Here is a 23,675-nt window from a genome sequence, read left to right as displayed (position 1 = left end):
GAATTTTGTACCTCAAGCGTCAGATCTAGTAACTGGAATGTCTGTTTCCTCAAACAGAAGCAGTCTAATTTGAGAAGATTTTAAATAAAGAGAATCATATTTGCAAAGGCTTTGGAAAACTTGAAATAAAAAAAGACCCAATAGGGGCTGGGGATATGGCCTAGTGGCAAGAGAGCCTGCCTCGTATACATGAGGCCCTGGGTTCGATTCCCCAGCACCACATATACAGAAAACGGCCAGAAGTGGCGCTATGGCTCAAGTGGCAGAGTGCTAGCCTTGAGCAAAAAGAAGCCAGGGACAGTGCTCAGGCCCTGAGTCCAAGGCCCAGGACTGGACGACAAAAAAAAAAAAAAAAAAAGACCCAATAGTGTTTGGAGCAGAATAGTCATCCTTAAAACATAACATGGGGGCTGGGGATATAGCCTAGTGGCAAGAGTGCCTGCCTCAGATACACGAGGCCCTAGGTTCGATTCCCCAGCACCACATATACAGAAAACGGCCAGAAGCGGCGCTGTGGCTCAAGTGGCAGAGTGCTAGCCTTGAGCGGGAAGAAGCCAGGGACAGTGCTCAGGCCCTGAGTCCAAGGCCCAGGACTGGCCAAAAAAAAAAAAAAAAAAAAAAAAAAACATAACATGGCAGGTAAAGGCACACTGACTACCTTGACTTGACTCTCTCTTACCATGCCTGTGCCACTCTTTGGCTGAACTCAGTCACACAGCTTAGCCTACTTGGACCCTGACCAAGATGGAAAAGGAAGGGTATGTGGAGGTTTGGGGTAAATAAATATTTATAAATGGAAAAAAAAAATCAAGCTAGGCCTTAGGTCCCAGATTTCTGTGACCTTTCCTCCCAAAGTCCCCAATTTCTGTGACCTTTCCCCCCATTCCAGGTAATGAAGCAACTTCTGGGTATTTGAAATACCTGTTGTTTAAGGTGTAACAGACTAGTCCCCAGTCTGGGAAATTTAGTCTGGATCACTGCAGGCTCCCATCACAGACAAAGAATGGTACAGGCAGAGTTCGGAAGTTATACAGGCAGAAATTGACAGGTAGAGGTAGAATTCAGAAATGGTACAGGCAGGCTTCTCATCTCCAATACCCAGGTTGCTGTGAGACACACAGAAATCGCTCCACAGCTGGCAAGGGGGCCTGAGCCTGGGCATTCAGAGCACCATCACTAGGGAGAGCTGCACCTAAGAGTGGCATGGCCAAAGCACAGGCCAGGCCTCAGGGCTGCCCTCAGTCAGCAAAGCATCAGCTGCCATAGAAAGTTGCTGGCACTCATGAGAGGTACCAGCAAACAATTCCAGTGTTTCTCCAGTGTCTTGATGAGGGCTGAGTTTTAATATCCAGATAGAGGACATCCTGTGCTCCTATGCTCAGAATGAAACCAAACCATAAATCTCTGTGCCCCTAAGGAGGCTTGAGAAACTCATGTATAGACAAGATCCTGACCCTTGGCTAGCTCATAGAGTTTCATTCACCTTGGATCCTTCCTCCTCCACATTCTCAAACACGTAAAGACTTCAACAATGGCTTATAATTTCTAGAAATGTACATTGTGAACTTGTATGGCAAATCCCCTGAAATTCTTGACTGTTTTTCTTGTCCAAAGTTTTGAAACTGAGACATAGAGTTTCTCAGAAGGATCTACCATTGCAATGAGTGGTAGGATTCTCATGTCACTTTCTTCGAGAGATCTCTTCTTTAGTCCTTAAAGGAAGGTTCTCTACATTTAGGGATCTTGGTTTATATGGAAGACATGGCTTTCAGAACAGCCACTGGCTAGCTGGGTAGAGCTTCATCATTACCCTGTTAATCCCTCTACCAGTTTACTCCCCAGAACCTTGAACTATGTGTTAATTTAGTTGGGTTATTTACTAAGACCTCTGCCCCATTTCCAGTTAATATTTGTAAGTTTGAGAAATTAAACCTTTCAGGTGCCGTATTGATCACTTTTGTAATTTTGTTAGATAATCAAGAAGCATGACCGGACTTCTGGGTGAAACAAATGTTGTATAAACAAAATGACACACTGGCTTACAAAATAATTAATCTTTTCCCCTAATATCCTTCATTTGTTTCAGAATTCTATCCAGGATACCACATTACTGTTAGCATAGGCTTCCAGGTAGAGAGAGGTAAGCAGGACCAAAGAAATGCCCTAGACCCCCAGATGGCCTAGGTCCATACCATAGACCAATGATTAACATAATGGGCTCCCTCCTTAAGGAGCCTGTACCTGTATCAAGCAGAAAAGACATAGAGGATCTAACACACTGGCCTATGCCTTCCCACACCAGGGCAGCCACTGTATATTCAAGTCAACCTTATAAACCTCAAAACTGAGGGCCTTGGTTTAATGTCACTTAGTAACTCTACCCTATTGAGTAAAACCCCAGGCCCCAAGCCCTTCTACAAAGCCAGTACTCATCTACAGGAGCCACTTCACCCCTTGAAGTACACTGGTCCTATTTAGGAAGTTGACTGCTTTTCCAACTGTTCCTTATAACCTCAAGATGTACTTTTGCTTTGCTTTGTGAAAAAAAATAACTCTTTACTATGTCCAAGAGGAGGAGAGGGGAGGAGAGAGGGAAGGAGGGAGGGAAAGAGAAAAATGAAGAAGAGATTTTTTTCTTCTCATTGCTTTCAAGGCCAGTTCTCTAGAGAGTGTGGTCATCCACTTCTTTTTTACTTCTATTTTAAGATTTTCTCCTGATCCCAAATCTCTGAGATGCTTAGTACTCGAGCATGATAAATAGTGGAAGAAATTACCTTGGAGAGTGTTAGAATAGTCTAATATGGAGCTGAGGGCTTCCCAAGGTACAAAGAAAGCATAACACCAGGGAAAAGCAAGAAAGCCACTCTTGCTACTAGTACTTTTCTGATCCTACTCACTCATGTCTGTAGAAAGTGGAAACCCAAGCATCATGTCATCTTCATGTGGGAAAAAATAATCCTGTACTTGTTTTTTGTCCGTTGAATTTTAGCTCTCAATTATCTCCCCCCCCCCCCACCTTTTGCCTTTGTTTCCATTTCTCCTTCTTTTCTGTAGAAACCAAAGAGGTTATTGAGCTCACAGGCCAAACTGGGAAGTTCCAGATAATAGCCTCAATTTCCCTTATTCAAGCTGGCTATGCAGAGTCAGAGACCAGTGATTGGGAAACATAGCTTTAAGTTGGGCACTGGTAAGTCATGCCTGTAATCTTAACTACTCAGGAGACTGAGGTCTGAGGATTATAGATCAAAGACAGACCAGGTAGGAAAGTCTGTGAGACCCATCTCCAATTAACCACCAGAAAACCAGAAGTGGTGCTGTGGCTCAAAGTGGTAGAGTACTAGGCTTAAGCAAAAGAGCTCAGAGACAGTGCTCAGGCTCCAAGTTCAAGCCCCACAACTGACAAAGGAAAGAGGAGAGGAGAGGGGATGGGAGGGGAGGGGAGGGGAGGGGAGGGGAATGAAAGGGAGAAAATATAGTTTTAGCCAAGTGGCATTTCATTTAGATAACATCTGAATCTAATGCTGGATGCTCAGAAATACAGCAATATAGGAAATTCCGTGACGAAAACAAAGGGTATGGGAGATGTTATTCCTTCATTGGAGGTGGTCCTGGGCGGGGGAGGGGTAAGGTTGACGGAGTCACAATGCAGACACTGGAGACAGGTCTCAAGGGACAAGTCTACTTTATTGCAGAAGCACAGCAGCCTATATAAAATTTTAAACTAATTATAATACCCTACTCATCCTAGCGACCTAAAATGCAACCTAATGTAACTTCTTACCTTAAAGGTTGTTTACCAGGTTCTTTGGCTCAATTCTCAAGAGTGAGAAAGGTGTGGTGGTACCTGATGTGGAGGAGATCGTGAACCAGGGCAAACAACACACAGTGTTCTGCGTGGTCTTAGGTGCCCAGTGTGCTGTCACGCCATGTCCCTTAGGGCAGCGGCATACACTCCAAGGCCAGGCGTGCCTCCCACAGGGAGATAGAGAGGTTGGAAATTGTAATTCACTTAAGAAGAGCAAGGATCTACTTGCCGGCTTACTTTACATCTTATTTATTCTATGTTCTTTTCTGGTAATTACACATGTCCTATGACATTTTATTTGTACGTATTTTCTGAAAAATGTGTAGACCTCCAAAATGTAAACTTAAGGGCCTCTGGAATATAACTATCAATACAGAAGCAGAGTATATTCTGTGAAATAACCTTGCAGGTTGAAATGCCCATGTGTCACCATCTGACTTTTCATTAGTAAGGGAGAGTTTAGATGGATTTTTGTCACTCTAATCCCTCTTTGCCAAAGTTACAGTAGAATGTGACCCTAGCAGATTACTTTGGCCTGAAGTTGCTGTGAAGGTCTCTGCTTGCACATGCATTCTTATTTTTTTTAATTTTTTTATTTTTTGGCCAGTCCTGGGCCTTGGACTGAGGGCCTGAGCACTGTCCCTGGCTTCTTTTTTGCTCAAGGCTAGCACTCTGCCACTTGAGCCACAGCGCCGCTTCTGGCCGTTTTCTGTATATGTGGTGCTGGGGAATCGAACCTAGGGCCTCGTGTATCCGAGGCAGGCACTCTTGCCACTAGGCTATATCCCCAGCCCCATGCACATGCATTCTTGACATGCCTATAGAAAGAAGGATTGTGGGGATAAAGCCTGGCACTGCAACAGTGACGAGGAAGTCCCGTGTTCTTCCTCAGATGCTTATTTACTTTCCAGACTAAACTGCTCATCAGACCTACATCCTCAAGTGGCATAGGGCTTGTGTCAAAGGTGCTCTTTCTTCCAGTAGTTTCTTGTTTTGTAGAAAGCAATGTCCTTCTTCAAATGACATTCATGCAACAAGAGACTTTCATTTGTACATACATGGTTGTCACATGGAGATCCCAAGGGGAACAGAGCACAATCACCGCACAGGGTATTTGTGGAAGCACGATGATGTAGCGATAATAGTACAGGGATTAAAAGACACACGATCTTTATCAATTGCATTTTGAAAATTTATTTTGAAAAACTCATGCTTAGAGCTCTCAAATTCTTAATGAAAATGGTTTTATAAAGTATTGTAAATAGTAACCCGCCTTTTTTTTTTTCAAAAAGCGGATAGTCCTCTGACACATAAGGAGGAACTAACTAATCTAAACTGAAGTTCCTAGAAATTATTAAATCTTCTAATCCAAACCAACAAGGAATGAGCTACCTTTTCTGGAGAATCCCCTTAATTCTTTCCACCCAAGTGTTTGTGGAAGAAAGTCTGGAGTTGTTCCCACGCATCCACTTGGGCCACTGCATGAGCCTTGGGCTCCCCTCCAAACAAGATATTAGCACCAACCAGGAGGTGCATGCCAACCCTGCACAAAGGGAAGTAAGGGGGCTCAATATAGTGCCCCGCCTCAGGGTAAAGAATGATCTGGGGCTTTTCCTTCCCATGGGCCTCTAGGCGCTTAGAGACCTCATTTGCATAGAACTCACTCTTCCAGTTGTGGTCATCCTGACCTACAAGGAACAGGAAGGTGGTGTCAGACCTCTCCACAGGAATGAAGCTCTTCTCTTCTACCAGAGGGCTCTGCAGGCCTTCTATCACATCCATGATGCCATCTTTGGTGATCTTGACTCGATTTCTGAGCAGACTCACAGGGGGCACAGATTCATCCTTGTAGTGTATGGTTCCCCCAACAGCAGCCACAGAGCCATTGATAATGACAGCAGCTGTGACACCCTTCAGGAAAGAGGTTACAGCAAGGCCAATTTCACCTCCTTTGGAATTCCCAAGGAGCCCAATGCCTGGACCCTTTACCTGGAAAGAGACACAAAACAGAAGGAGAATGAGTCCTCCAACAGCGCAGTACAGTGAAGGTACCCAGGCTGGCTCAGGTATAATCTTTTATCCATCCCATTTGAGCTCCTATTGCTACAGCTTTACCTCATCATGATCAATGAGTATAATATCACTGAAAAACCTTTGGCTTTGAGCATTCCATTTTCAGGCCACCATGTTCAATTCCTCCAGCTTTGCCCTTCTGGTTTACCCCTTCCATGTCTACATCCTTGACACCTCAGCTGTCCTTTCTTCTTTACCTCACTGCCTTATCTCTCATGGTCTCATTTCCCACCTCCTCCAGCTTAGATTTCCTGCTTCCTCAGTGTCATTGCACCTCACAAACACTCAACTCCATTATTACCTCTTCTGCTTTGCTCATACTGGCCTGGAAAAGGCCACCTGTTCACGTCCATCAGACCAATGCTGGGGCTGGGGGAAAATATACAAGGACGCTGATCACCTTACTTTCATCCCAATGAGCATTCAGAGTGTCACACGTCCCTGGTAGTTTGCTTTGCACTTCTCTAGACTCCTTCACGTCTTCTGCCTCCTCCATCCACTTGAGCCCTCTCATTCCTCTCAGCTTTCCATTATTCCCTTGAAACTGAAGTGAACAGTCAGGGGATTCCCATTTCCCTACTGCCTCATCTGTCTACCTTCACATCAACTCAAGTTCTTGGGTGTCCCTCCTGACCTTCTCAAAGGCCACCATTTGTGGCCTTCGACTTGTGCTTGAGGAACCATCACTCCATTCTCTAGGACTGCCTCCTGCGTTTCTTCCCACTTCTTTTCCACCTTTATTATGTTTTCTCGACTGGTTCTTTCCCCTTAGTTACTTTCTGCTCTATTAGGGATAATTTGTGACCTCAGCCACAATAACTACGATAGTCTATTCCTGTTCAAAGCAAAATATGTGGGAAAGGTTTCTTTTCCCTCAATAGCCCACTGAATGCTATCAACAGTGGGGTAGTTAGTTTTTGTAGTTTCTCATAAGAATGATTCCTGTCCTGTCTCCCAGTGTTTCATGTTGTAAATAAATGGCCCTTTGATTCATATATCACAGCTCTTGTAATTAAAGACATTTTTATCACCCTAGGTTTTCAAAGGAGAAAAGAGGTGTTAAAGTCATGGAAACAGAAATTGACAAAAATCATCTAGATACTGGTTGGGATTTGAGGACTATGGTTCAAAGCCATCCAGGGAAGGAAAGTCCATGAGACTCTTCTCTCCAGTGAACCACCAGAAAACAGGAAGTGGCACTGTGGCTGGAAGCAGTACAGCGCTAGCCTTGAGCAAAAGAGCTCGGGGACAGCACATGGGCCTTGAGTTCAAGCCCCACAACTGACCCCTACCCTCCAAAAAAAAAAAAAACACAACAAAACAAAAAAAGAAACCCTCTTATGTCCAAATAAGCAAAAAGTGGAGGTATGGGTCAAGTTGTAGAGGGCCAGCCATGAAGAAAAAGATAATAGAGAGCACAGGGCTCTAAGTTAAACCAACCCCCCCACTAGTCCCGCCCCCACAAAGAAAGGCCACGACAGCAGTGGTAGACAGGCACAGCATGAATGAAGAAGAGACCTTTTATGTATCCCACAAAACTCAGAGAAGATCTAACCTCAGGGTGATTGCGTAGGAAGTTCAGAGCTTCCTCAAAGTACTCTATACGGATGACATCCATGCCCTTGGGGAGGTCATCATAGTTGTAATAAGCCAGCGCCATCACAGCAAACCCCTTCCCAGCCAGCAGACTTGCTCGATACTCCAGAAGGCCTCCTCCAACTCCAAACAGGTCCACAATCCCTGGATAGGGCCCAGGTCCTTGGGAAGAACAAGACAAAACAATAGTAAACAATTCCTGAACCTCTTTGCAGTGGTATCATGAGCCATTTGTTGACCACATGGAGATGACCAGGTTTTCAGCTGTCAAAACTGCTGAAAGAGGGACTGGGGATATGATCTAGTGGCAAGAGTGCTTGCCTCCAATACATGAAGCCCTGGGTTCAATTCCCTAGCACCACATATACAGAAAATGGCCAGAAGTGGCTCAAGAGGTAGAAGGCTAGCCTTGAGCAAAAAGAAGCCAGGGACAGTGCTCAGGCCCTGAGTTCAAGACCCCCAGGACTAGAAAAAGAAAAAGCATGTTCTCCATTTGGCTGATTTTGTGAACCTTATCTGAGTGAAGTAACAGTGGATGTGCTGTGTGGGATTTGATTGAGGCTCCTATATGTTGATTCTTGTAGCTGTGGCCCAATCACTTTGACTGCTGGAAATGGGCCTGCATTCACTCCTCAGTTCTGTTGGTGGACATTTGGGCTGTCTGGAAACGATTTGCCTCCAGGTCCACGTGGGTTGTGAATTAAAGACAGAATGACCTGTCCTGCTGAAAACTTTCCCTGGATTGCTGGCCACTTCCACTCCTAGCTGTGTGGAGGAGTTCCTTTCCCTCTAGGTACTGATCAACAGTTGACAGGACAGACCTGTACCTCGTTGCCACTCTTGAGGCTGTGTAATGAATGTACTCTGGCGTTTTAGTTCTCATTTCCTTGATTACCAAGGAGTCACTGGCAGTGAGTGTTTCTGCAAGCATCTCAGCACATTTCCAGTTGCTAGGAAAACGCCTTTGTCTTACTGTAACTGCTACTTCACCTCAACCTCAGCCTAAGTGTGAGCAGCAGGGAGAGCTGAAAGTACTTGTGGAGGGCACCCTTCTCCCCTCCTCGGGGTGTCAGCTCCGATTCATTGCAGTCCTCCAGCCCTTCCTGTCTTGCCAGCACTGCTAGGGTGTTGTTGCAAGTTACCCCCCCCCCCCTCCCCTCCGGTTTTGGTAAATGCACAGGGCCCCGGGCAGTAACCATTGAGCAGCGAGGCGGGCAGGGGACTCACCTGGCGGCAGGAAGAGCGTGGCCCGCACCCGGCCCTCGCGCACCGGCACCCGCCGCACCCCGGCCGCCATGAAGTGCCGCTCGTGCACCGCGCGCGCCAGCACCCGCCCGCCCTCGGGCCCGGCGGACTCCTGGGGCTCGTGGGGCTCGGGGTCGTCCAGCACCTCCAGCTCCACCTGCAAGGGCGTCTGCACGTCCCGCTTGACCAGGCGCCAGAAGGGCCTGTCGGGCTGCATGGCCCACAGCAGCCCCATGGGCTCGAGCCCCGCGAAGCTGCCGCCCAGCGCGGGCGCGCGCTGCAGGTCCAGCTGGCCGCGGGCGTCGGCGCGGTAGCGCGCGTGGGCCCGGAAGAGCGCGCCCTTCTCGTCGCGCAGGGACGCGCGCAGCGCCACGGGCTGCTCGGGGGCCAGGCCGCGCACGGCGATGCGCACGGGCTCGTCCCAGCACACGCGGCCCGCGGGCTCCACCACCACAGTCACCGCCATCCCGACTGGAGCAGCCAGGGCCGGCGGCGCAGAGACAAGCCTGGCGCCTCCCAGCCCCTTCTCCCCGCCTGGCAGCCGTTGGCTTGAGCACTGGCTCTCTGCCTATTGGCTGGCTGAGGATTGGGAAGCTCTCTCAGCTGAGGGCTCAGTCTTCTTTGGGTGAACAAAAGTTTCCTGATTGAAAGGGAGAACATCTGCCCTGTGCCAGTGTTGATTCTGGAAGGCACAGTTGAGTCTTGACACTGAAGGACATAGAGGCAACCACAAACTCTCAGGAACTGGATTTTCAGAGGCATCCTTAGTGATTGAAATTCATGTGATCATACAGAAACATGGCTGCCTTAAGCCTTTCTTTCTTTCTTTTTTTTTTTTTTGGCCAGTCCTGGGGCTTGGACTCAGGGCCTGAGCACTGTCCCTGGCTTCTTTTTGCTTAAGGCTAGCACTCTGCCACTTGAGCCACAGCGCCACTTCTGGCCATTTTCTGTATGTGGTGCTGGGGAATTGAACCCAGGTCCTCATGTATACGAGGCAAGCACTCTTGCCACTAGGCCATATCCCCAGGCCCCCTTAAGCCTTTCTTGAAGCTCCTGGTACCCAGATCTGCTTCCAGGGCTTGCCAGTCTTGATGCCGTCAGACCCTCTGGCTGCTAGTGTGACTTTGCTCCTTAATAGCTCGAGGATCTTTTAGCAAAGTATGTAACTCTGAATACATTTATCTGGACAGTTTGTTAACAGTTATTGAAGGCAGAATTTGTAACCAGCTCTAGGACTTGAACTCAGGGCCTGAGCACTGTCCCTGGCTTCTTTTGGTTCAAGGCTAGCACTCTATCACTTGAGCCACAGCACCATTTCTGGCCTTTTCTATATATGTGGTACTGAGGAACCCAGGACTTCGTGTATATGAGGCAAGCACTCTACCACTAGGCCACATTCCTAGTCCCGAGAAAGAGAAGTCTTTAACTCACAAATCTAATTGCTCTCAGTGTCAGGTTCAGTGTTGTGTTTTGTTTGTTTCTTTGTTTGTTTTTATAGTTCTAGCAGCAAGCAAGAGACTCATGGAACCTGGGCATTTCATAAAGGAGCTAAGGCATTTGCAAAAGTATAGGAATGTTAGAAGCAAAAGACCCTGTGAAGTTTGTGGCAGCAATGCTAAACTTGTAGGAGCTCTAACTTCCTAGAGGGAGAACACTAAGTACAATTATTTTTCTGGGTGCTGATGGCTCATGCCTGGAATCCTAGCTATTCAGGAAGCTGAGATCTGAGGATAGTGATTCAAATCCAGTCAGGGCAGGAAAGCCTGTGATACTCTTATCTCCAATTAACCAGGAGAAAACAGCAAGTGGCACTGTGGCTTAAAGTATTAGAGTGCTAGCCTTGAGCGAAATAGCTCAGGGACAGTGCTCAGGTCTCGAGTTCAAGTCCCTGAGCTGACTAAATAAATAAGTAAAATTATTTCATTGTTTTTCTGTCTCTGCAGTATCTCTCTCAGTGCCCTGTCTTTGGAGGAGCTCAACTGTACAGCTCATCCTTTTGGGATACTCAGCAGGGTAAAGAAAGGTACCAGAGAAGGTGTTTGGTGAATAGTAGTTGTATAAATACTTACCGATTAGGCTCCAGTGACCTTTCCTCCAGTCTACCTAATGGAGCAATTGCTTCTGGGTAGTTGAAATACCTGTTGTTTAATGTGTGACAATCGGGAAAGTTTCCTAGTCTGGGGAAACTCAAGATCACAAAGAACTCACCTGGGCCACCGCAGTGCCCAGCATAGAAATTAAAAGGTAAAGGCAGAATTCAGAAATTGTACAGGCAGCTCTTCCTCTCCCTTCCTGATATCCATGTTCCTATGAGACTCACAGAAATGGCTCAGTGACACATGAGGGGAAAGGAGCTGAAAAAGGGGCTGGGCCTGGCTATTCAGAGAACCTTCACTGGTGAGCCTAGGTGAAACATGGATACTGGGTCTAAGTAGTACCATCTTGTCCTCACAGCCGTCTTGGCATCTTAGTAGATGATGGGGACTTTCTCAGGACTATAGAGGTGATATAGGTCATTGTTTACATTCCAGATGTGACATGGGTTGTTTTAGCTCCTGCTCCAGGGGATTCTTGCCTTTGGTTGTCCTTGACTGTAGCCCCTAGATAGCTCACCCTTTATTGCCCCTGACTTTTCCCCATAGATAGCTTGCTTTGCCTCTGGAAAACATGCTTTGCTGGTCTCCATACCACATAACATGTGCCTTCTTGTGGTTTTTGCCTTTATAAGCTTTGGAATAACATTTGATACTCCAAGTTTTGGGGGGACAAAAGTCCACTTGTAATTGCCAGCTTCTAATAAAGACCCCTGATTCAACCTCTCAAAATGTGGCTTCTCTATATCTTGCTGATTGAATTCTTTTATAATATAGTATTGTACCATGAGAAAACAGAGAAGCCACATTTTGAGAGGTGGAATTTGGAGCCTTTATTGGCATGCCAGTGGTCTGTAGATGGACTGTCACAAAGATCTGCAGCCCAGCGAATACACTTAACACTGTCAGAAAACTGAGCCTTGAGAGATAGAGAGGAAAGAAAGAGCAGAAATGCAAGACCAACAAGCCAGATCAATTCCAATGGGGAGCTGAAGTGGGACGCCATGTTGACTGGAGGAGTGTCAGGAGACATGGAGACAGGAGGCATGGCGTACCCATGCCTGAGCTTGTATGGGCCTAAATAGGGTCAGGTCAGGGAGCTTGAAGATTCATGACCCAAGAAAGGTAGGTCCAGTAACCTGTTGTCCAAGTCCTTGCCCCTGCCTCTAGGGATTCAGGCTGGTCAGACTCTACTCCCTTCCACCTACCATGTGGACAAGGTGATGCTGGCCAAATACAGCATCCCTACTACAATGGGAGCTGCATGGAAGAAGGTATGCCACGGGCCAGATCAGGTGTGCCCATACTCTACAAAGTACCAGCTACCATAGAAAATTCCTAGTGCCTATGGGAGGGGGATGGCTTCATACAATTCCAGTGTTTGTTCTGTGATTTGATGAGGGCTGAGTTTAACACCCAGATGGAGGACATACTGTGCTAAGAATGAAACCAAATTTTAAGCTTCTGGGCCCCTAACAAAGGGTTAGGATTCCATGTCCTTTGCTGATCCAGGGAATTTTGTTGGTTATACATGTATGAGGGTGCTCACTAAAGGCCTCACTGAAAGGGTCCCTGAACTTGTCAGTGATTGGTAGCTCCTGGCTTTCAACTCTGCCCTCAATATAGAAAGGCTGCATAACAAGTGGCTCCTGAGCCAAGACTGGCTCTGCAAGCACAGCCTTCGGTTCAGGTCCAATGTCTAATAGGTCCTTACCTGCCATGATCGCACAGTACGTGGCTTGGCACCTGCGTGTCTGGTGTCATCTAGTTCTCACTGCCACCTTGATCCAGTGTTCTATCTGCACTTGGGAAGGAGTCATGCTCAGGCCCAGAGCTGGACATGAAGTGGCAGAATCAAGATTTGAACCTAAAGATGTCAGATCTACTGCTTCTTGGTGCCAGGCTCACAGACTTACTGAAACCACAGTGCTGTGGGGATGGGGTGAGGTTCTCCAGAACTACCGCCATTAGAGCCCCATCCCCCATGCTGTCGACTTTTCACCCCTCCCCTCCCCGCCACCATCCACACTCCTTGGAGGGAAATCCCCACACCACTGGCTACTTCTAGGGGGCTCTAGATCTTCATAGTCAAGTAGAAGGGAAGAGACATCTGGGAGGGTCATGACTCCAACCCTGGTTTCTTGGGGGCGGGGGGCAAAGGAAGGTCACTTTCATGAGTTTCCCATAGCTAAATTGCTGACAGTAAAAAGCCAAAAGGAATGTGCTGTGGAGCTTTAAAAAGTATCTGGACAATAAAATCTTGTATCATCAGTTTTTAAAAAAAGAAAGGCTGCCTAATGACAGAAACACTTGAGTCTCTGCTTCCTATACTATTAGATAGTGAATCATCTCACTACATACATTTGGTTTAATGGGCTTGTTTTCATTCTAATAGATTATGGAAAGTGTTAGAGAATTGACACTGGAAAAGGTATACTCATAGGCTTAGACTAGAGATCAGTGGCAGAGGCCTGAGATTCTAGCATTTGGGATGCAAAGGCAAGAGGGTTGAGAGTGAAAGCACCATCCCAGAAAACCACAGGGACACACAGTCACATACAGAGAAAGGAATTTATTGTCGAAGGCTGACAGGCCAGCCCTCTCGGGGTAGAGTAGCTGCCTGCCCTTGGATAAGGCAGTCTTTATTGGCTATGGGACTGGTTCTTGGGAGACAAGCAGAGTATTCCATTATGGGGGCTGTCTGTCAGAATAGTAAATAAGAGGGCTTATTGTTCCCATTTATGGCTGTAACTGACCAAAATAGAATGTTACTCCAAGGTGAGAGGGAGGAATCTGGTTATCAACTGCCTGTATCAAAAGGGCCTTTTGTCAGCCAACCTGGGGAAAAGAGCCTGGCAGGCTAAGAGAGACTTTGAAGCCAGGCCAGGCTACATGGTGAGAATCTGTCTCAAAAGAAAAAGAAATAAAAACAAAATTTTAATGCAGTAAGTAAACCCAAGGCTGGTGGCTCGGGCTTTTAATCTTAGCAAGTGTCAGGAAACTGAGTCCTGAGTGTTAAAGGAGATCAAGCAGAGAAAGGAGAGAAAGAAGGCAGAGACCTCAGCAGCCCACACAGGCTTTCACCATGGCTGTGGAGGGACTCCATATAACACCCAGCAGGATCAGAGAAACCAAGAGTAGGGAGTGGGGGCTAAGGTTTTTATACATTTTCAGTGAGACGCTTCTTTGGAATGTCCTTGTCCTGTCCTGTTGGGGATTTATGATACAAACCTTCCTGTTGGGGCTTTGATGGTAGGGGTATCCTTCTGATGATGACAGTCTTGCACTTTCAGATAAAATCAGAGATGAAATTTTCCTGAGAGCCAGGCGGGCTCCCTGGGGGAGGGTGGTCAAGGGACCATGGGAGCAACATGAAGTTAGAGAACAAAGCAGATTCCCATCCGCTGCCCAGGAGGCTGAAATCTGAGAATTACAGTTCAGAGCCAGCCCAGGCAGAAAAGTCCACGTAGTGAGATTCTTCTCTCCTTAGTTGGCATTTAATTCTACCAAAACCGAAAAGTAGTAGAGTTGTAGCTTAAGTGGTAGGATTAGCCAGTATCAGGTTCAGTACACGTGTGTGTGCGCACACACACACACACACACAGATAGATAAATAAATAAATAGATGAAAAGGAAATAGAACTGCAAATTTAAAGAGTACTAAAATATTATGGAAAAAATGGTGGGAAAAAATTTTAATCCTGCCAGCCAAGGTGCTCAAACGCTTAAGCTAGGTAAGTGATGTTCAGCTTTGCAGGCATGCTGATGAAAGCTCATCTCAGTGTCTTTTTTTTTTGCCAGTTCTGGGGCTTAAACTCAGGGCCTGAGCACTGTCTCTGAGGTTCTTTTGCTCAAGGCTAGCACTCTACCACTTGAGCCACAGCGCCACTTCTGACCTTTTCTGTGTATGCAGTACTGAGGAATCGAACCCAGGGCTTCGTGCATGGTAGGCAAGCACTCTACCACTAAGCCACATTCCCAGCCCCTCAGTGTCTTCTTACTGTGTACCCTACAGGCAGGGATTTCAAATTGGAGTTTTTCACCTTGTTCTTTCAGTTGGGGTTCCTGCCAGCGATGGGGTAGAAGTGAATCCCATTGCATCTAGCTGAAATTCCTCTCAGCCAGATTCCACACTAGAAGGGTTTGTGTGAAATGGGGCCACATTGGGCATACATTCTCCCCAGAGCTGTTTAGACTGGACCTTGGTAGGATTCTAGCAGTGGTAGATCCCTGGGTGCCTCTGAGGGCAGGGGTCAATTGAAAGAATCATCAAGGTCTGAGCTGGGAGAGGTGTTGCAGAACCTCACAATCTGCCCTTGATCCTGACCACTTCAGTACTGGCCCCTTGAGAAACCACAAGGAACAGGTCATGTGGCATTTCAGCAGGCAGGTTCCCTGCCAATTCCAGAGGGCAATGTCCTCTATTTACCTCTGCAGAGCAGCCAGCACGCTCCTCAGCAAGTATCTGTCACTCATTCCCAAGCCGAGAGCCTAGACTATCTCATGAGGCAGTCACCACATCACCACATAGACAGTGCAGAGAGCTCATAGATCCACATCTGAGAATGCGCTGTAGTCTCCAACCCACAAAGCAGTACAAACTCAGACACCTGTTGCTTTGGTTCAGTCTTGTGAATGACTAGAAATGTGCTGAGTGTCTCTCTTCTCCCATCTTGCTCTTGCTGAAACCAATGTCCTTATGATAATATGTCCAATGGTATGAATGGTATTAACATTAGGGGAAGCTTGACACCTAAAGGGAACTCTACCATTGCTGCAAGATTTGTGTAAGTATAGCGTTAGCTCAACATAGGAATTTCAGAAAAAGAATATCAAGGCCCCATCTAGGAGTAATGAAACCACTAGAGAGGATATTAGTCCTCTATGCCTAATTGTCATGTTAATAAAATCTATCCACATCATATCCTCCTTCTCCATAGCATCAAACAGGGGTAGAATTTTCTAGAAATTTACATTGTATGTGAAATTGTGTCTAACATCCCTTGAAATTCATGCCCATTTTTCTGGTTCACAGCTTCAGGCATCAGAAAAGTGTCTCCAGAGGAATCAGATGTACTACAGCAGGCGATGGGTGTCTCTTTAATCTTTCCAGAAGGAAAGGGTTATTAGGTTACATGAAAGGTATGATTTTCAAAATACCCACTGGCTGGCTGGGAAAAAAAAAAGAGTGTATTCTCCTGAGTCCTCTGTTGGCTTACTTCCCAGAACTTTGAATGAAATCACCTAGTTGGATGCTTGCCATGACCTTTCCTCTAGTTTCAACTTATAGTAGAAGTCTGAGTGCTTAACTCTGTCAGGTGCCACACTGGTGACTTCTGCAACTTCATGGAATCACGAGAAGGCATGATCAAATGGACGGGCCATGCAACCGTTGTATAAACAGAAATGACACATTGGCTTACCAAATATGCCAACCCCCCATCTCTGTCCACTACCTACACCATCTGTGCCTTGCTGAAGTTCTTTTAGGGAAATTAGGATGTAAATAGAGAAAAAAAGGAATGCCGGTTTGTGTGTGCTGGTCCTGGGGCTTGAACTCAATACCTGGGCACGGTCCCTGAACTTCTTTTGCTCAAGGCTAGCACCTTACCAACTTGAGCCAAGCTCTACCTTCAGCTTTTCTTTTGGTAGTTTACTGGAAATAAGAGTCTTACAGACTTTCCTGTCCAGGCCGGCTTTGAACCACAGTCTTTAAATCTTAGTCTCTTGACTAGGATTATAGGAGTGAGCCACCAGCACCAGGCTCTAATGCTCTCTCTCTCTCTCTCTCCTCTCTTTCTCTCTCTCTCTCTCATTCATGCTTCTTTCTGTTATAATTTTCTTTGACTGCATTTGTTCTCAGGCATCTCAAAATTATGATTATGGTAACCTTCATAATCTCCCCAAACAAGAAGTATAGCATCTGACTCTTCTAATGTCACACATTTCTAATGTCTTCACGTCAGGCCTCTCTTTCTCAATTCAGTCTGAGTAATGTGTCCTCCTGCCTTTATCCTGCAACCCTAGTAGTTAATACAGTATAGAATGCCCAGGGGTCTGTCTGTAGATGATTCTGGGTTTCCTATGAGCCCTTAGGAGTTTTCCAATATTGTATCTTTTAGTTGATCCTTAGTATTATTTCTTCTATACATCTACTGATTATTAGGAGATTCTGAAGCAATTTAGAGAAGACCTAAACAAAGTTGGCCTTAAACTTCTTGTGTGAGTAGAGAACCCACCCAGAGAATGTGCTCTGAAGGACATCTTGGTTGCTTGTGAGCCTTGGCAATTATGAATGTACTTCCTATGAATGTGCTAGTATCTGTATGGATGTCAGTATTCAACTCAGCAGCACAGAGATTGTTGGATCTGATGGGAATGATATGCCAAACCACCTTCTGAAATGGCTATATCAAGCTTCAGTATCATTACCCATGCTCTTCATGGGCACTGATCTTTGGTGATGTCCAATAGGTATATGCTGGTTGTCCAGTTTTAATTTGGAAATCCATGACAATATATGACTGTCAACATTTTCTCATGTACTCATTTGTTCTCTGTATTCCCCATGAGTGATGTAGCTATACTGCTACATCTTGTTCCTTGGGTTATTTCCTTATTGATTAATTTTAAGAGTTGGTTTTATATTTTGGATATGAGTTGGGGGTTTTTGGTCTTGGGGCTTGAATTTGGGGACTGGGTGCTGTTCCTGAGCTCTTTTGCTCAAGGCTAGCACTCTACCACTTTGCACCACAGAACCACTTCCAGTTTTCTGGAGGTTAATTGGAGATAAGAGTCTCATGGAAACCAGGTGCTAATGGCTCACACCTGTAATCTTAGCTACTCAGGAGGCTGACATCTGAGGATCATGGTTCGAAGCCAGCCCAGGCAGGAAAGTCTGTGAGACTCTTATCTCCATTTAACTACCTGAAAGCCGAAAGTAGTGCTGTGTCACAAAGTGTAGAGCTGGAGCCTTGAGCAAAAAGAGCTCAGGGGCAGTGCCCAGGCTCTGAGTTCAAGCCCTACAAATGACTAAATAAAGGGGGGGAGGGGAATCTTGTGTACTTTCCTGCCTAGACTGGCTTTGAACTATAATCCTCAGATCTCATGTCCTAAGTAGCTATGGTTACAGGATGAGCCACCAGCACCCAGCTTGGATATAAGTTCTTTATTGTACATGTGCTTTGCAAGTATTTTTTCAGTCTGCAGTTTTGCTTTGTTTTTTTTCATTTTCTTAGCAATAAAACAATTTGGGGGCGGGGAGTACTAAGTTTGAACTCTGGACCATGTGCTTGCTAAGCAGGTGTTCTATCCCCACTCTATCACTACACCATATTCCTAACCCAGTGAAAATGTCTTTGAGACAAAGTCTCACTATGCTTCCAAGACTAGTCTTAAACTCCTGGGCACAAGTAACTATCCTGACTCAAGCATTTTGGGACTATGGGTGTCTACCCTTATACTTACCTACACTATATTTTTCTGGGGGTTTGAACTCAATGCCTTCCTCTTGCTAGGCAAGCACTCCTACTCTTGCACCATACCTCCAGCCTTGTTTTTCACTGATTGTATTTTTAGGACAGGGTCTCACTTCCCACCTGGGATTCTATGCCTCCTTCTGTCTACTTTCTCTAATTGCTGAGATGGCAAGTGAGCACTTCTGTGTCCCACTTCCTTCCAGTGAGACAGAGTTTCATTGACTTTCCAGCCTGGGCTGGCATGGATCTGTGAACCTCTCATTCTCAACCTCCCACATAGTTTAGGATGACAGGCACAAGCTACTGTGTCAGCTGTGGGTTAAGAAGGGGTCTCATAGGGCTGGGGATATAGCCTAGTGGCAAGAGTGCCTGCCTCGGATACACGAGGCCCTAGGTTCGATTCCCCAGCACCACATATACAGAAAACGGCCAGAAGCGGCGCTGTGGCTCAAGAGGCAGAGTGCTAGCCTTGAGCGGGAAGAAGCCAGGGACAGTGCTCAGGCCCTGAGTCCAAGGCCCAGGACTGGCCAAAAAAAAAAAAAAAAAAAAAAAAAAAAGAAGGGGTCTCATAAATACTTTCTGCTTAGGCTCACCTGGACCCATAACTCCTGGTTTGAAGCTTCTCAAGGAGCTAGGATTTAGAAGCCCAATCACCAGTTCCTGGCTTCCAATATGCTTTGCAAACCATCAGTTCAGTTGAAAGAAATCCATTGGTACCTACCATGCCCTACCTGCTGTGATTCAGAAATAAGACTCCCTAGACCGTGATGGCTTTCACAGCTTGTATTCACTAACACATCCAACTTCAAGTCCTATTTCTCTGATCACTTGCATTTGGAAGCTCCTCATTGAGTTTCCCATTTGATTAGCCTGCAATTGGTGCTTGCAAATCTGAAATTCAGATGGTAGTGCTTGGTCACATCTATCTTCCTGGAAAGATGGCGGTCATGTACCAGTAGCATGAAGCATAGGTACTGGTACATTGTAGGTGACTGCTGGAAGGTGATCTCTTACTAGGCTGCACTCTTTCCTCTGGTACCACCTGAAGAAGAAAAAGAGAATAACATCACCACTTGCCAGACTATGAGGCAAGTATGGCATTTAGGAAGCCATGAAAATAGGGTCATGGCTTGGTTTCTCTCTAACCCTCATGTGCAATTCAGGTCCAACATTTATGGCCATATTTCCACAGTATTGTCATACCAGTTGGACCCATCAGGCCCATCAGGTTCATCCGTGATGCCTAATGTTGTAGGATCTTAACACTGAAGTTGTAAAATCTGATTTTTGCTTTCTCATGGGACTACACATCAGTAACAGATTTCAACTAAGCACCATTGTTCCCTTTACCTCCTCCACATGGTCCCAGTTAAGACATCTGGGATCTTCTACTGTAGGATCTGGAGAAGATCCCCCCTCACCCCCAACCCATTCTTATCTAACTGAATATTCAGCACAGTTTACTGGACTGCTGTAAGAGTGCTACTTCTGGCCCATGTCAATTTGTCTAATTCAGGGGCAATTTGAGAAGGGCACTGTGAAAGTGATGATATAGGGATTATAGAAATAAAACCTAACTGGAAAAAAGTTGGAAAGTGAGATTGTAAAAGAGAGGTAGGTTAAAAGGGAAATTTAGTAGATGGGAGGGAGAATGAGATAAGCTGACCTGTTTTCTCACTACATTGGCATGGGAGGATACATTATGGCTCACAAAGGACTCTGGGAAGCAAGACAATTTCGGCTGCTCAGATGAGACCTTGGTTTATAAAGTGTCATTGCTTCTGCCTCTAGTGGTGGTTCTTGGGTCACTGATAATACACAGGCTGACTGACAGCTGGGAGGGAAAAGAATGAATTGGGCGTGGAGAAGAATGTGGAGAGTTTGAAACCTGTTGCCATCTCTGCTTTGTCCCTTGCCACACTTACTCACATTCACCTTTAGAGAGCAATGTCTATTATTCATTCTACTTATCCTTGAACTTGACACGGAAGTAGTAATATCTTTGAGTAGCTAAATAGCATTTGTTTGGCCTTAGAAGAAAGCCACATGCTCAAATGGTTAAGAACATGTAGGGAAGCTGGAAACTGGTGGCTCATGCTTGTAATCCTCAGTATTCAGGAGTCTAAGATCTGAGGATTATAGTTCAAAGCCAGCCCAGGCAAGAAGTTCATGAGACTCTTATTTCCAATTAACCACCAACAGCAAAAAGCTGGAAGTGGAGCTGTGGCTCAAGTGCTAGCCTTGAGCATAAAAGCTCAGGAATAGTATCTAGGCCGAGTTCAAACCTCTGGGCAGAGAAAGAGAGAGAGAGAGAGAGAGAGAAAGAGAGAGAGAGAGAGAGAGAGAGAGAGAGAGAGAGAGAGAGAGATCCCCTAAAGGTACACATGTTAAAAGCTTAGTTCTTAGCCCATGGTGCTCTTGGAAGGTGGTGAATCTTTAAGAGGTGGAGCATAGTGAGAGGCCTTTAGGTCACTGGGGCATAACTTCAAAGGGGAGTATGAGACCTTGGTCTTCTCTTTTTCTCAATGACTCAACATAAGGCTAGCAGTTTTGCTCCTCAACATGACCCCACCATATGTACTGCTGTATCATGGACTTAAAAATATCATCAACCAATCACTAATTGACTTTTGAAACTATAAGTCAAAATAGACCTGTCTTATCAATAAGCTTATTGTCTCAGGTATGTGTTATAGTAACAAAAAGCTGACAAACACCTCTATTGTTCTTTTGGGAACTTAAAGTATTTTTGGTCTTTTTAGGTTGCTTCCACTTGTTACCTAAGTATCTTAAGCCACATTTGAGACTTGAAATACATCATATGTTGGGTAAGGATAGTCAGATGAAATCAAGCTAGTCAGGTCTTGTAAGAGACAGACTTGAAAAGCTAGACAGACTTGAAAAATAGCACAGAGATAAATGGCTCCCCTTGAAGTCACTGTTACTGATTCCTCTCATTAGAAGAGTAAAATGGAGAGGTGTCTTTAAAAAATAGGTAGTGGGTAGATAGATTGGCAGACAGAGAGGCAGGTAATTCTACCCATCCCCTTAGAATAGACCTTTACCTGCTGTTCCCTTTATATGAATCATTTGGGAATCCAGAGGTAGTACCAGGTGAATCAGGCAACAAACACAGTTAAGGAACAAAATAAATCCTAGCCTAAGACAGGCTGTTTTGCTGGAGTGCTGTCTCTGTCTCTCTCCTTCTTCTTTCTTAAAATTTGTATTATTCTTTAAAAAATATAGATTAGGCAAATAATTGTAAAATTTGTGAAGCTTTAAAGAAAAATAGCATGACTGACACCTGGTTTAGAACTAGAATATTAATTTCCTTTGCCTCTAAAGTCCTCATTCACTCCATTCTGACACCATCCAGGGGTAAACAATTCTTCCATTTTGCATTTATTCCTTAGACTGTTGTTGTGGTTGTTCCAGTAGTGGGCCTTGAACTCCAGGCCTCATGCTCGCAGCTTAGCTTTCTTCCCCATTACTAGCACTTTAGCCTCCACTTCTGGCTTTTTGCTGGTCAACTGAAGATAAAAATCTCAAGAATTTGTCTGCCCAGGCTAACTTTGAACCTAAAGCCTCAGACCTTAACCTCCTGAGTAGACTCATTAGGCATGAACCACTGGCACCTATCTTTAGACTTCTTTCTTGATAGTTTTATCATGTTTGTATCTATACACAATTTTTAAAGTTTTTCCAACTTGCATTTCACATAAATGAAAACATTCCCTTTTTGTTCTTTACTTGATCAAAGTTTTTATTTAGTGGGTTTCAAAGCTATAAGTGAGTCTAATTTTTAAAAATATCATTTAGGGCTGGGTGTGGTGACACATGTCTATAAACCCAGCACTCAGGAGGCTGAGGCAGGAGGATCTTGAGTTTGAATCCACCTGAGGCTATAGGTCAAAGCCTTAAAAACATACATGCACAAAACATTCATATTTTAAATAATCTATACCACATAATTCACTTAAATGAATTCAATTCCAATGTTTTTAGCATATTCCCAAGGCTGTACATTCTTAATTCTGCTACATTCTCATCACTCCAGAAAAATTGTTATGCTCCTCAGCAGTCTTCTTCCTGTTCTCCAATTTGTCCTCTGCGTAGTTCCTGGCAACTATTCATTTTCTTTGTTGTTCATATTTTTTATTTTGATTACAACATTTATTGGCACATGATAGTTATACTGGGGAGGGGGATGTCATTGTGACACTTGCACACACGTGTTCAATGCATTACCATTGATTTCAGCCACTTCTTTTTTGGCCATTCCTGGGGCTTGGACTCAGGGCCTGAGCACTGTCCCTGGCTTCCTTTTGCTCAAGGCTAGCACTCTGCCACTTGAGCCACAGCGCCACTTCCTATATATGTGGTGCTGGGGAATTGAACCCAGGGCTTCATGTATACGAGACAAGCACTCTTGCCACTAGGCCATATCCCCAGCCCCAGATTTCAGCCACTTTTATCATTCTCTTTTACCTGCATTCACTTTGTCTCTAGAGTGGTTTTTCCCCCTCCCAGACGTGTTTTGCTTCTTTGACTTACCATGTTTCCAAGGGCAAGCCATGTTACATGATAACATCTCTGTACAAATACTTTGTTCCCTCTTTATTGTCAAGTAACATTCCATTCTTTGTATATACAACTTTTAATTATTCGTTGGTGGCTGTCCTCTTGGCTATTATGAATAATGCTGCTATGGATGTTTACATGTGCATTTTTGTGTGGTCAGATATTCTTGTATCTCTCAGATTCATACCTAGGCCTGGAATTCCTGAGTCCTATGCCAAGGCTATGTTTAACTTTTGAGGAGAATGCCAGACTTCTCATCACCGTATTATATGGGTTATGATTTCCCTATTGAGTGGTAAGAGTTCTTTATTATGATATCTTGAAGTTGGCTATCCAGAGATTCTCTTAAGTACTTTATCTCATGAGAGATCATAGTATCTCCATCTCAGGAGGTATTTTGGAGAAAACAAGACTGCACAGAGATGATCGGAAAAATATCTCAAGGGACAGGCCTTGCTGGGTTTTCTACCTCAGTCAACTAACATTAAGTTGTAGTTGTCCATACTTCACTCATATATATATATATATATATATATATATATATATATATACATGTGGAAGTGTGGCTCAAGTATAGAACTCTAGAAAGAGTAAAAGTCCCAGGTTCAAGCCCCTGTATGAGCACCAAAAACAAAACAAAACAGCAACAAGAGAAAACACCCTAAGGATAGGGTTTGGAGAGTTTCCACATGACTGACTATGTAGAGGTTCCTGAAGGGCCACCCTCTTGGAGCCTAAGTGTTTCCTTGACTTGTATAGGCTACCCTAGAAATTTAATTGAACTCAAGAAGGGGACTGTGAGGA

General features: G+C 45.1%; 1 protein-coding gene across 1 annotated transcript; it reads right to left on the bottom strand.

Moving 5' to 3' along the window:
• Positions 1–5,104: 5,104 nt before the first annotated feature.
• On the bottom strand, positions 5,105–9,203 carry LOC125363410 (acyl-coenzyme A thioesterase 1-like). The gene is made up of 3 exons (XM_048362606.1): positions 8,702–9,203; positions 7,434–7,636; positions 5,105–5,794 (listed from the first exon to the last, which is right to left on the bottom strand). The coding sequence occupies exons 1-3, from the start codon at positions 9,183–9,185 to the stop codon at positions 5,216–5,218; spliced, it is 1,266 nt and encodes a 421-aa protein (XP_048218563.1). The 5' UTR covers positions 9,186–9,203; the 3' UTR covers positions 5,105–5,215.
• Positions 9,204–23,675: the final 14,472 nt, after the last annotated feature.

This window comes from Perognathus longimembris, chromosome 14 (genome assembly GCF_023159225.1).
Source record: "Perognathus longimembris pacificus isolate PPM17 chromosome 14, ASM2315922v1, whole genome shotgun sequence".
NCBI classification, from domain to species: domain Eukaryota; kingdom Metazoa; phylum Chordata; class Mammalia; order Rodentia; family Heteromyidae; genus Perognathus; species Perognathus longimembris.
Note: the sequence above shows the minus strand (reverse complement) of the source record. Positions and strands in the feature narration are given on the sequence as shown.